Consider the following 13,767-nt stretch of genomic DNA (forward strand, 5'->3'; position numbering starts at 1 on the left):
AAGAAAACCATCATCCCAGGCACGTTTCAGAAGCACTTAGCAAACCACAGCAGGACCATCACAAGCTGTACAAAAATGTTACTTACTGACAAAAGAATCAAGTCCATGAAGATTATATGTTCTCCAGAGAAATAATCAAACTTTCCCTTTAAAGGCCCATTCCAACCCAAATTACTCCGTGATTCCACGAACACCTCAAGCACTGCTTTCCAGAAGACTCCATCTCCTCAAAGACTACACAAAGGCTATCAGGAAATTAGCTTTTTAAGCTAATACCTACAGCTGACTGCTATAAGCCCCACCTGTCCATTTCCACAGAGAAAGTACCTGCTAATTTTCCCAGCTGCTCAGTGCTCTTAAAAAAAAAAAAAAAAAAGAGCTATGAGGATTTGAAGTTAACCCAAATTAGATACTGCTTTTCCAAGTGGGAACTATTTCAACCCGTCTATGAAAACCCCACAGCAACATTTTGTAGTTAAGACTGGAGGTTATTGGTAGCCCTCGTGGCAGGGAACATGACTCAGAACTGCACCCACTTTTTGGCTTATCCTTAGAGCCATCTTTCTAACGACAGCCTCAGTGTTTAAAGTCTGAAGTGTGGAGGCGGTCAGTAAATCATTTGAATGCTTAGGAAAAAAGCTCTTGGCTCTTTTTTTCTGAAGGGATAGAGTGGAATTATTCTGGAATTTCTTTTCTGTGTGTTGCATCCATTTCAATTTCAATACTTTCTACTAGTGATTTTTCTTTCTTCCTTATTTTATTTTATTCTTGTTACAAAAATGAGATGTCAGAAAATCTGGCACATTACTGTACCATATACTTAGCATCTATTTCCAGCAGCAGGTGAGAATCTCAGGATTCAATTCCCACCTGTGCCAAGGTTATTTTACACAAATCTGCTCTGTAGGAAAACATGGAATAAAAGCAATAAAATCTGTGGAAGACAGGTATATATGGATTGCTGTGCACAGTTTCAGCATTGCCCATATGAAAAGGGAGTACATATATCCATTTCCACCCCTGCACAGTAAGTATTAAAACAGGAAAGCATTGTCTAAAGCCAGCACCACCAAAACAAAATGTTCTACAAGCTTGGTCACTCTGGAAAAGAACTCGTTGGCTTCCCTCTGCAGCTCCGTTTTCTTTTACTCTTCTAGTGTTCATGCTTAGAATCTTCCATTAAAAAAAAAAAAAAAAAAAATCCTGTAATCACCAGGTGACAGGATATGGTGGTTTAAGGCATAGCACCTGATATTGGAAAACTCAAGTCACAAATGCCAGCCTTGATAAATCTACAAATCTGTCCTTCCTGGAACAAATTTAGGTCTTGAAATCTTAGCATCGTTAGCCAGAGTCCTATTCCTCGATTCATTCATCAACGATTCCTTGCCTTGAAGCAATGTAATGACATTTTCTCTCTGATGTCTAATTGCCAACTGGAGGGCTGTACAGCCAGTTATATCCTCCATGTCAAGCAGAGCACCAGCCTTAATCAAAGTCTTTATAATGGCCATATTGCCCTTGAGGACAGCAAGGTGCAAGGGTGTCCAGCCCACTTTGTTCTTAGCATTGACATCTGCCTTGCACTCCAGAAGATTGATGACAGTCAAAAAGGAGCCCCGCTGGACTGCGAAATGGAGGGGGGCCCACTCTGACTTCTCAGCGATGTTGGGATCTGCCCCACATCTCAATAGCTCACAGACTACTGGCTCATCACTGTAGCGAGTAGCCAAGTGAAGTGGTGTCCAGTCCATGCTTCCTTTGGCATTCAGTTTGGCGTGGCTGTCTTTTAGCAGGTGGATGATTTCAATGTGTCCTTTGAAAGACGCCAGGTGCAGGGGAGTCCAGCCTTTGTCTGTCCTCAGCTCCACATTTGCTCCATATTTGATGAGTTTCTCACAGATGAGATACTTCCCCCTCACTGCAGCCAGGTGCAAGGCGCTGTAATGATTTTGGTCCAGGCTGTTGACAGAGGTCCCATTCTTCAGCAAATAATGGACTACCCTGAACTTGCCCCTCTCCACAGCAACATGAAGTGGGGTTCTATGGTTCTTCTGCTTTTTCTCCAAGTCTGCTCCTTGACTGGCAAGCAGTTTCACCAAGCTGACATGTCCAAAGCAAGCTGCCACATGGAGGGCAGTTTTCCCATCAACCTCCTGAGTGTTGGAGTCAGCCTGGCGAGATAGCAGTACTCGGGCCACATTCTCAAAGTTGTTCTGTGATGCCAAGTGCAGAGGGGTCCACCCGTCATGCTCTTGAGCATTGACCTGTGCCTGGTGGTCCAGCAAGAGGCGTACAATTCTGTCGTCCCCATTCTGAGCAGCAAAGTGAAGAGGTGTCCAACCATCATCATCAGGCATATTAATGTCTGCATCATGCTCTATCAGAACTGAGCAGATCTCTGGCGACCTCCTCTGAACTGCCATAATGAGTGGGGTGTAGCCACAGACTACTTGGCTGTTTACGTTGGCTTTACAGCTCAGGAGAAACTTCACCTTTTTCACATTTCCCTGGATCACCATGAGGTGAAGCAATGTGAGACCATTTTCATGGACTCTACAGATTTCCTCGGATAGGATGCCGTCTGGACTTTCAGCCTCGCTGTAAGAAGGTGGGATATGAACCTCTTGATTATCAGTTTCTAAAAAGCAGAGGAAACAAAATAGGAGAAAGAGAGTAAGAAAAGTGAAATAGCTTAGTGTGCACAAGATGGGAGGGGCATATGAATTTTTGTAGAATGAAATGAAATGAAATGAAATGAAATGAAATTAAATTAAATTAAATTAAATTAAAGGCATTTTTGAGATAGGGAATATGAAATGAGGTAAGACTGCTACAGGCAGTCTCTTAGAACACAGTGAGACATTTGCCCTCTCCTTCATGGGAACTGTAGCTGCTATTTCCTGTATAGTTCATTTTCCTTAACTTTAAAAGAAAAGTCACTCACATGGAAAACTTGCTTGAGCTACATCCTTATCACTGGAAAGTGAGGAAATAGGCTAACTTTTGTAGGTTTCCCCTTCTTTATTTTTGAATTACAAAGCAAGCCCCCTACTTACCACCACTTCTGGTGTCTCGGGGGAAGGTGAACTCTTCTTTGTCACTCTCGTTTTCAGGAAGGGGAGAAGAAAAAGCCATAAGACAAAGTTGCTTATTTGCATTCTGTAATGTTTGCACAGAGTTGTTCTTTGCTACTGCTCTAGAATTTTGTATTATCATTCAAGTGGTTTTTATCCAATTCTGTTACTGCACCCAAAACTCAGTAGAGTAAATCATGGCACTAACAGGAATGTGGGAGCCTGAAAATGGTCTCTGGATATCAGTGAATTTTCCTCGTCTTACTCATTTGCTCCCAAACACACATATATTCTACTTCCTTATTGCAGCACGTGCCCATGGCAGCATCCCAGCTAGTAATTTTCTTTGTTGTATAGGGAACCCAAACACCCCCACCTTCTCAATTCTCTATACTCAGGCATCTTGTTTCTTGCTGACTGAACAACTAGGCAAAACCTCAAAATAGCGATAGTTCTCAACTGCTACTTCTCCCTGTATGAAGCTGACTTCTAGGCACAATTACACTCCAGGAGCTGGGCTAAAATTGTGACTATCTTGAAACTTGATTTTTTTCTTAGTCAGAGAAACACAGGGATTTAATTTTTTTTTTTCTTCTATAAGAGTTGTTTAAACTGGAATGTCCTCAGTTCCACGGAGCTGGAAAATAGTCATCTGAGCTCATATGCCAGTGCCATAAGCAGAACCCCTGTGATTCTGTGTCTGATTGAGTCTCTTTTAAAGACTGAGGCCTACATGATAAAGCCACTATCATCTGAGCTGGTAGAAAGAGGAGTCTTCTTCTCAGATTGTCTATCATTTAACACACTGGTCAGTTTGCTAAATTTATTTGCAGGTGTTCTATCTCCATAAATGAATGAGAGATGTACAACCTATGCAAGGGCACTGTGCAAAGGTTGCTGAGGTGCCCTTGTTGTCTGATTATAAACAGTTATGAGAGAGGAAACACGTTCTCAAGAACTAGTAAGAACAGTGAAATGACTCACTGAATTTCCTGAGTGGTACTGGGAAGCCTTCCTCACCTGCTGGTTCCCAGAGATGGCAGGCTTGTGGGACATCTTCCTAACAAGGTGCTCATTCTCTGGATCTACTACAAGGCTTTGTATCAGTGACAGCAGCATGTCTGTTTCTACAGGGATATCTACCAGAGCAAAAAGACTGTTAGCTGTGCAAACTACCCAGATGTTCAGAATCCTGTCAGTACCTAAGGTTGTGGAAGTCTTCCACATATTCTCCATATGGGAAGGAAAGAAAGAAGGAGAAAGAGGATGTGTTGACAGCAAATGGGTGCTAAGCACTTCCAAGGCAACCGGTGATTTAACTGGCAAAGTTATATGCAAGCTTATCTTCCACTTGTTAATCCATGCAGCTGACCCTTGGGTAGTCTACACCGCAGGCAGCTACTACACCTGTAAAGCTTGGCCTTTGCTTAGGGTCTTGGTCCCAACACCTCTTCATCAAGTCAACCATCTGCTGGCATTCCCCTGGCCAGTTGTCGCTGACGCGTTCTAGGCAGGGCCTCTTTCCTGCTGCAACCTTGACTATAATGGCCATCATGTTGGCTCCTGAAAAAGAGCAATTTGCACTGGGCTTTTTCTCTGTGACAATGACTGTAATAAACATTTAGTAAGTGCAGAGCATGCAATAAGTGTTCATATTTACCTGCATAAGGTTTCTTCTGCATAAGTACCTCCCAAATGACAATTCCAAAGCTGCAGGCAATGAGAGATCATGAGCAATCCCTCCCATACGTACATGAAAATAAAACTCGCTTATTGCTTTCATCTTCTTGAGAAATGGGAAAATTAGGAAAGAAGTTCTCTAGGATGGAAGGATTTCATCCCCGACATCGCAAGGACAAGATCTTACGTATCACCACATACATGTCTGATGCCTCAGTGAAAGGGCTGGTGTAGAGAATGAGTGTCTTAAAGCATTTCCTGTGAAAGTCAGGCTCTCAATGCCTTTTCTTTACTTTATTCACATGGGGTTTTAAAGCCCTTGAGTGCTGCAAGTCTACGTGGCCATGCAAATCCTACTTTGCTTCATGTCTTGGGCTACTGTGTAGTGTAGTGGCTAAGGAGCTGACAAATGTCCAGAACATATGTATGTAGCTTGTGTAAGTGGGCTGCAAAGCACTTTGGCCAAAAGAAAAAAAAAGTAAAGTTGAAATCTTTTCTCCTCCTTTTACTGACAAAAATGAAACTGTATACCAAAGTAGACAAGCAATATTACAGTTGTCTTAAAATCAAAATAGCTCTAAGCAATGACTACTAAGAAAGAGCAGACACTGTCTGTTCTGTGCTCTAATTTTACTCCTTTTCCATAATAACTTCTAGTGACCTAACAGGGTATGATAGAACCTAAGGCAATACAGTCTGCAGCTCACATGAGATCGGTGCTGCACAGAGGTGCATCTAGTAAGATATAGATGATTACTCACAGACAATCCCACTCCCCCTCACTCTCACCGCTCAGGCTGGACTACGTGTCACTCCCAGTATGTTCCCCACCAAGGACATTATGCAAAGCCGAGAGGCAGAATATAAACAAAATTAGGCAATGTGCCAGCCCCTCTTGCTCTGCGTAAGAGCTAGGTGGTAACCCTGAGTGACCTCTGAACAGAGAGGCAGCCCTTACCTGTACACATCATATTTGATTCCTGGGGGCTTGCTGTTCTGGAGAAACATTTCTGGGGGGATGTAGCTCAAAGTGCCTCTCAAAGCAGAACTTTCAATGTATTGCATTCGGCTAGACTGCTCCATCCATTTTGATAGCCCGAAGTCTGAGATCTGCAAGCAGAAAAAATGAGAGCCTCCCCCATAATGCTCACAATCTCACCCCTCCTTATATTAGCTGGGAGAGACCTCCATTCTTCATGATCAGGAACATGAGGAGGTGTCTAGCAGCTGAAACTTGACAATTCCCTGGTAAAATTGTAGTCAGTGCTCTTCACTGAGTCCAGCAGATCAGCATTTCCTCTTAAGCTGGAGCCTTAAGTTCCCAGTTCTGGCACAGATTGCCTGTATGATTTTGAGAATACCATGTAATATGTTTACCAGCTGCTTCTTATAAGCCCCACTGGTTGATCTTTCATTGGGTGCTCCTGAAGAACCTAACTTATTAGGATTCTGGACTCATTTAGCAAAAATAACCTTTTCTCTTATTTGAGAAATAACCTGTCCCTACAAATACAGCATTAAGGTCATACCTTGACATGCATATTCCCATCTAGGAGAATGTTCCCTGGTTTTAGATCTAAGTGCAGCAAAGGAGGTGTCATGCTATGCAGGAAATTCATAGCCAAGCCCATCTCGTGGATAACTCGGAATTTGAGCTGCCATGACATTTTGTGAGTGGGAAGAATTTTCTCCAAGGACCCTCTCGCCATATATTCCATCACTATCCCCAAAGGGCAGTTGCAGACTCCATAGATAGTGACAATGTGCTGGAATTTGATTTTTGCCATCTTGGTTGCCTCTTCCATTAGGCAGTTCATACTGGTCCTGAAAAATGAAAAAGAAAAAAAAAAAGTGGAACCAAGAAATGGAATCAGTCGATTCATAGTCTAAGTTACTGTATAGTAGCTTAGTAGTATCCAGCCTTTCCCAGCAGCCTTTCCTACCCCAGAAAGAGTAATTCCAATTTGCCGCTTGAATTGGTGATAAAACAAGCACATTAGAATCTTCTGCAGACTAAAATCTAACATACAAAGCATTAGGACTTTTCAAAATAAGCCAAGGGTTGCTTGGACAAATTCAACTGCTGGCCTACTAGAGAAATAGATCTAAACTTCCATCTTAGGCCAGCTCTTAGAAGACCTTCAGTGATCACAGAAAGTCTTGTCCACATGCTTGTTTTCACACTGTGGTGAAATTCCCAGGTGATGCTTCCCTGAAAGCACGATGTTGGGAGCAGGCACAGCATGGTGAACCATGCCTTTTTCATACACCATGAGTCCCCAGGATAGCCTGAGAAATAGCCTGCACACTGCTTGCAAGCAGCAAGGCTCCAATGACACACTAACCTGCTGAGCTGGAGAATATATACGGAGGCTTGCATGGCCAGAGGACATGTCTTGGCCATACCTATACCTTTCTCTCTGCCTGCAGCTTTCAGTCTGTGACCATGGTGAATCTGGTCCCAAAGGGAGTCTAGACATGCCTGTCCATTGTTGCCAGGTTTGGCAGACCTATTTCACTAAATCTTTACATTTCCCAACCTGCTGAACAAGTTGGGGTGCCCAGAGAATGCTGACAGCAACCAAGCAGTGAAGTGCCAAAACTGCATTTATAAAGCACATCCTGGGAATGAATCTGAGCTTGCAATAACATTATGCCAGGCCACTAACAGCTCTAAACATAGTTCAGCTAAGCAAATCTGTCTGGCAGACTTCCTCTAGCAGGATCCTCACAGTGAAATGTAACTCTGTATCGAGGAATCTCGAGCATTGTCTTTCCCACTGTGGAAGAAAGGCTTAACACAGGAAGACAGGTGCAACCTGCAGCACAAAGGGTTGCAGATTGATTCTTCCCCCTCCCAGGAAAATGATGGGTGTGGAGAAAGAAGTTATTCCTGTGATTTCTGGTTCCCTTCATGGGACAGAATCCCTGGGCACTGCCCCTGTCTGCCTCCCTCCCAGGCATCGCAGGGGCTGGTGAGAGCTGACCTGCACAGAAGGTCAGGCTGGATCCTGTCGTGGATCAGCATTGTGAGGAGTAAGAGAGTGTGTGAGGTTAGCCCGGGAGAAGGCATTTGCACCATTAGCACAGATATCTGAGAAGGTAGAGCAAGAAGGTGGATGTTGGACAAGCAGAGGGACCCCCAAGAAACGAGGCTTGTAAGGGAGAAAAGCAAGAGGCCCAAAGCGATTCCCATGTAAGAATCCGAGTCATTGAGCCCTCTGGGAAACACTGACTGCCTCTGTGACTGTATTTTCTTCTTCTGTGGGTTCCCTGTGATTTGTTTTCTCCCCTCAGCCTCAACAGACCTGCTAACTATGAGCCTTTGCAGCTGACAAGCTGAGGCAAGAGCCATCTTCCAGCCGCTCTCTTTCCTTCTCTCAGGTGATACATAGATTCAGCGGCATTCACTGAGCACCTGCCCTCTTTGCTTTCACGTACCCACAGGGATGTCTTCCATCATCCCACAAAATCCATCTTCTATTTTGTCCTGACAAGCAAAACCATCCAAGGTTAATAAACTTGCTGCCAGTTTGCCCCATCACTTTCAATGAACAGCGTGAAGCAGCTGATGATGCATCAAGAATGTGAGCAGACGAAGTCACCACACCATTGTCTTCACTGGCAGCTCCTGACGAGCTGCATTGTCTTTACAAGCCCACAGAATGGAGTGCTAAGGGCTTTGAAAAGCTCCTCTGAAACTTTTACCTCCTTTGCCTCCCTTACCAGACAATTACTGTGCTTGCTGTGCTTTTTTCAAACCACTGAGTAGCCTGGAAGCTTTTGGGTTTGCATTTGGGGCTCGTACTTACTGCCGACAGATAAACCAGAACTGTTTGATAATACACATGAGAAAGCTCAGGACAGATTCCATATGCCACGCACTCAAAGACCTTCTCAGTGGGTATGTGTGCATTAGACAAACTGCACACTGAAGGTCTGCCTCTCTCTAATGTGGAAACCTAAAGCAAGTAGAAATAGCTGTTGAACAATATTCCTCCGATGCACAGGACCAGTGCTGGCCCTTCTTACAACCCCCATGGAAAGGAGGGGTTTCTGGCCCAGCCATACTGCAGGACAGCACGGTCTTGCCCTGTAATCCGGAACTCACAGGGGTCACTGAAAACTGTTAAGTCAAAACAGTCTCAAGGCTGTTTGGACAGCAATGGGTAGGAAAACCTTTTATTACACTACATTGGAATGCAAAGTTGTTTTAATGACAAAAATAGTATAACTATTAATGACAAAATAGTATAACTATATAACTATACATGTTTTAATGACAAAATAGTATAACTTTGGTCCCCAGGAGACCAGTATAGTAACTATTAAAGGCACATGTACTGTTAGCTGTTTTTCCCAACCTTAGATTTTCAGATTTAGTTTTTCAAATCCTGGTGATTGCAGAAATAGTTTTTTCTAAAAAAAAAAATCAATGAACAGTTCTGTTCACATTCAACCATTCTTCTGGAGTGTACACCAGGAGTTGACATAATCCATGTAAGCCATATGATTAAATTTACTGGAATTGGTATACGCAGAAGTAAAAGTGATTAACTTGACTCATTTTTTTTTCCCCAAAGAGAATGAAATGCAAATGTAACATCTGAAGAGCATAAGCAGTGCAAACTAAAGAGGACAGTCGCTGCTCAAATTGAACCATCTCAATTGTTGTCAGTAACATGACAAGGAAAGTCATTCGAGCATGTGATTTTTAAACAGGCAGGATCCTTCCAACTTGAATGGAATAGAATTTTAGAATAAATAACTTAACTTCATTGACTTGGTTGTTTTTTTCATCAGGACTGCCTCTACTGTATGTGCTATCAGGCTATTTCCTGACTTTTTTCTATCTCCAGATCCAAGGCAGTCAGGAGGAGAGTGACTGCAGGTGTGAGACAGAGCAAAAAGAAAACTGAAGGTGCAGGTGCACCTTCAAGAGAAAAGAGTATGTCTGAGGGTAAGGCAAGCGAGGAAGCAGAGAGCTTTGTGAGCCCACCAAAACCAGCTGGAAATTATGTCCCTCACTTTAAACCTGACAGTTTTAATGACTAATCTAGTTTAATAGACAGCCATTAGTCCCAATGTCCAATGAAAATGGCAAATAAATAATCAGGCTGCTTTTATCTGTACGCCCATGTTTAGTTTAAGATGCCTACTTCAGCTCCCAGATTTCAACCCTAATTGTTCTGAATACGTGTTCCTTTCCTGCCTGCACATGCACACACACAAGAAAGAAAGAGAGACAGAACTTCAGGTCACCAGTGCTTTTGCCCCTCCCTTTGGGTACCAAAAACTCGACTTCCCAAGAAGGGAGAAGCAGCCATGCGAACATTTCCTTCAGACTTTCAGTGCCACATCACCATAACTGACTGTCTGAACCGCTGAGCTAGAAGAGATCACAGTTACCTCTCCATGCTGGAGTCCTGCAGCAGGTACGGAGAGCATTTCACTGCGTAAACTGTTCTCCACCTCTTGTGCTTGACTTGGTACACATGCCCAAAGCCTCCGCTGGCCACTTTAATCCAGTCTTCTTCAAAATCCTCCTTATTGAAGACAGTTAAGCTGCCCATTTGCTGGTCTTTCTTCGAAGCCATGATAGAGAAGGCAGCCTGGCTGTCTGCCTCCTGCTCCGGCGACACCAGAGAAGAATAAAGGAGCTCTTCCTACTTCTGGCTTGCATAGGGAAGTAGGGAGTTACCTGAGCCAAACCATGTTACTTACTGCCAAGAGGTGGATCCTAAGCGTCACTCATTTGGCATGCAGAAGAGCTGCGTTACTGAATTCCAGGTGCTCATGCCAGGCTACTGTGTAGAGGTGGGCCAGGCTGGGTATATGTCTACGTTTCCATGAGGCTGCTCTTCTCTCTCGTACCAAGCCCTGGGTGGGTGAACGCTGAAAGAGCACAAGATGAGAAGCGGTGCAATGCAACAATCCTTCAGCTATCGCGCTGTGCTGGCAACGGGACTCCTCAGCTGAGGCGTCAGTGTTGGCTGTGTGAAAGGGAGGCAGACTGATGCTTAAAGGGAAGCCTCACACAGAGAAACCCACAAGGCTCCAGTGCAGCATGGCGTGTGTGAGCTGCACGAAGAAGAAAAGTGGAAAACACTCCAGAAAGATAAGGAATAGAGAAGAACCCAGAACAAGCATGTGGCAAATGTAAGTGCATGAACCTGAGAAAATACTTAAACAGAAACACAACAAACATGGTGAGCCAGAGGGGTTACCTCAGGGATAAAGCACGCTGTCAAACGCCTGCGAGGGGCATATGAAGAAAGGAGAGAACACTGAAGAGCTAGTCTGAGCAGTCTGACCATTACCATGGGAGCACCAGTAACAGCAGGCATGGCTTTGGTTGCTTTATGCTTTGACTCCCCGGCTGTAAGAAGGGTTTAATGACACTCGTCTGCGTCTTGTGCAGATATGTCTTTAATGACGTCACACAGGCACTATCTCTGTAGGGAAGTCAATGTCAAATGCAATGTGGTGCTGGTTTCCTTAGCGCTACTGCGATACAAGATATAAACAGCATTTCTGAAGGGTATTTGTCATTGAGTGTTGACCTAGAATTTTTAGCTACATCTGAAGAAGTTCTTGGAGGAAGACTGACCCAGGTGGAAGCGCAGGCTACTTCTCCATTGCATTTGACATGAGGTGCCCTGGCAATGGCCCATCACTTACAACTGCAAGGCTTTAGGGAAAGAAGGAAAAGGAAAAAAGCCAGCCAGGATCTGCAGTCTTGTAGGGGAAATAAGTATTAGAGTCTGACATATGATTGTTGGTGATTCCCTGCCGCTCTCCAAGCGATGCCCTTCAAGTGTGACATGTCTGGTCCAGGTACCACCCCCAGCCACCTCCGCTCCCACTTGCTGGCACGCACCTGCCAACACAACTCCAGAGCCGAGGACAAGCACGATGGGGCTCCATTCCCTCCTGTTCAGGCACAGGCAGGACAAACCCTTGCTGAAAGTTTTATTACCGAAAGCGCAAGAGAAAATGAGTGAGGGGAGCAAAACACTCCGTAGTCGCAGTGGCAGCTGCTGCTGCTCCACTTCCTCCACACCACCGACAGGCGTGCTGCATTTCCTGGCCATCAGCTCAGGCACATGCCAGGGTCTGTCTCCAGTTTACTGGCATTAAAACAAAGGTTAAGAAGTGAGGCAGTCATGCTGATCATTTACATATTTTCTTATAACAGCAACCTACATTTCTTGAAACGAACCTTTCCTGCTTTTGCCCCCAACTAGGGAGCAACTCTACCCCACTCCACTCTGAAGAACACCTTAACTGTGGAAGTGGCGCTCCAACTCAGGAGTTTGCAATTCTCACACTTTCTTTTGAATTTCCTAGGGCACAAGCTTGCCGTGCTTCTCGGAAGCAAATGGGAACGCTGCAATTATTGAAGGCCCTCCTCAGCCCCAAGATGCACAAGGATGGAGGCTGAGACGGTCAGGAAGGGCCAGGGCCTCGGCCACTCTCAAAAACCCAGCCCAAACTCGCTCTGCACACCAGTGCCACTGCACAACACACATGTGCAACCTCAGCTCTGCCCAACAGCTCTCACAGCCCCTTGCCCTGAACGAGCACCTTGCCAGCTGCAGCTTGGTCCAAAGATGAACCAACATTAATCACTCCTACAGCACATCGCCCTACCACCAAACTCGTCTCTGGAATCCGTCACCTGATCTCCCTGAGATTCCCCTTCGAACCAGCCAGGATCAACACACGAAGCAAAAATTCTAGTGGTTGCTGAGGGTTAAAATCACGTGTGCAGTGCAATGACATCAGCTGAAGCAGAGTTGGCCAGGAAAGCAGCGAAAGGGAGAGCACACAGTTGGAGAAAGCATTTTATTGGGTGTCCCAGCAGTGAAGCACTGGTAAAAGGGCAGCGGCAGACGCTGCTTCAGGACACGGAGGAGAAGCGTGTTCTTCCAGAGGCTGAGGTCCGCCGGCTTCCTCTCCCGTGCAGCTGATGAAAAAGAAGCATTTGGAACCGGGGAAACCACCCCAAAATCAATGACCCCAAAATGCCGTCCTCCCACACCTATTCCCTGTCCCCTACCTACCCCACCCCCCCCCCCCCCCCCCCCAAGAAAAAACCTCGCAGATCAGCTTTTCTCACCGAACTGGGGCTCCGATGCTCCCCCGGGCGCCACCGTTAGCGCTTGCAGAGTTCCGGACGGTGCTGGAGCCCGGCACCCTGGGCAAATCGAGCTGGGCACACAAAGCAGCGGCCCAAGAGGCTGCGCCCCTGCTTACAGGGGGCTCGAGCCGCTGCCTGCACTGCGAAGCGCCCGGGACTCCAGGGCACTGGCCGGGCCCTGACTTAACGGGTGGTCCTGGTCCCAAAGGCCCACGGAGGCTCCTTCTCTCCGATTCAGGGGCACCCTGACCCGCACCCCGCTAACGGGGCGGTCACCCCACACAGGCTGCCAGCTGAGCACTATCAAGAGTGCTGGGCGCTTTCCGCCCTAGAGGCAGGCGAATTGGCAGCGGTGGCTGGTGACTTTGGCAAGGGCTTTTCCTGGGAGGTTCTGGGGGCTTGGGCAGAACTTCCTGAGGTGGGTTCCTCATCGCCTGGGAGAAGCTGCCGCTTCAACGCAGAGCAGCTGGCTGGAAAGTGGCTGGTGTCTGGGGCCTGCAAGTGGTGCTTGACACCCTAAATCTGCTGCCCTGCCCTGCCCTGCCCTGCCCTGCCCTGGCCCGCCCTGCCCCGCCGTGCCCTGTTCCCCTTTCCCTCTGCTCTCAGCCCCAGGAGCAGCCCGGGAGAAAGAGAACCCCGGGGGAAGGCAAGAGGCTAGGGGGAAGGGGCCCGTTCCGGGCACCGGGCACGTGCCCACAAGCGGGGCCCAGGTCCTGCCCAGGCAGCCCTGGCACTGGGAAGCCCTTTTCTGGCCATCAGCTGGGCCACCGCCCCTAAAGCAGAGCTGGGGCCTTTGCTCTTTAAGCCTCGAGCTGCTGGGCACCACAGGGTGAGAAAAGCGGGCCTCAGGCGGCTGAGCCTGGGGGG

The 13,767-nt window shown here is 46.4% G+C and overlaps 1 protein-coding gene across 1 annotated transcript; it reads right to left on the bottom strand.

The window, feature by feature from the left end:
• Nucleotides 1-1,292: 1,292 nt before the first annotated feature.
• On the bottom strand, nt 1,293-10,354 carry ANKK1 (ankyrin repeat and kinase domain containing 1). Its single transcript, XM_086627004.1, has 8 exons — nt 10,167-10,354; nt 6,287-6,581; nt 5,716-5,867; nt 4,738-4,787; nt 4,485-4,640; nt 4,098-4,216; nt 3,060-3,105; nt 1,293-2,641 (listed from the first exon to the last, which is right to left on the bottom strand). Exons 1-8 carry the CDS (start codon nt 10,352-10,354, stop codon nt 1,293-1,295), a joined length of 2,355 nt encoding a protein of 784 aa, XP_086483130.1.
• Nucleotides 10,355-13,767: the final 3,413 nt, after the last annotated feature.

This window comes from Tauraco erythrolophus, chromosome 26, assembly GCF_009769465.1.
Source record: "Tauraco erythrolophus isolate bTauEry1 chromosome 26, bTauEry1.pri, whole genome shotgun sequence".
In the NCBI taxonomy this organism is placed as follows: Eukaryota; Metazoa; Chordata; class Aves; order Musophagiformes; family Musophagidae; genus Tauraco; species Tauraco erythrolophus.

Bases quoted from the DNA above. Each gene is read 5' to 3' on its own strand.
- ANKK1 (XM_086627004.1), bottom strand. From the start codon at position 10,354: ATGGCTTCGAAGAAAGACCAGCAAATGGGCAGCTTAACTGTCTTCAAT. The intron at 3,106-4,097 runs GTGAGGAAGGCT...CCTGAAAACGAG, and splicing joins CCATCTCTGGGAACCAGCAG to AGTGACAAAGAAGAGTTCAC. The intron at 2,642-3,059 runs GTAAGTAGGGGG...TCTGCTTTTTAG, and splicing joins CCGAGACACCAGAAGTGGTG to AAACTGATAATCAAGAGGTT.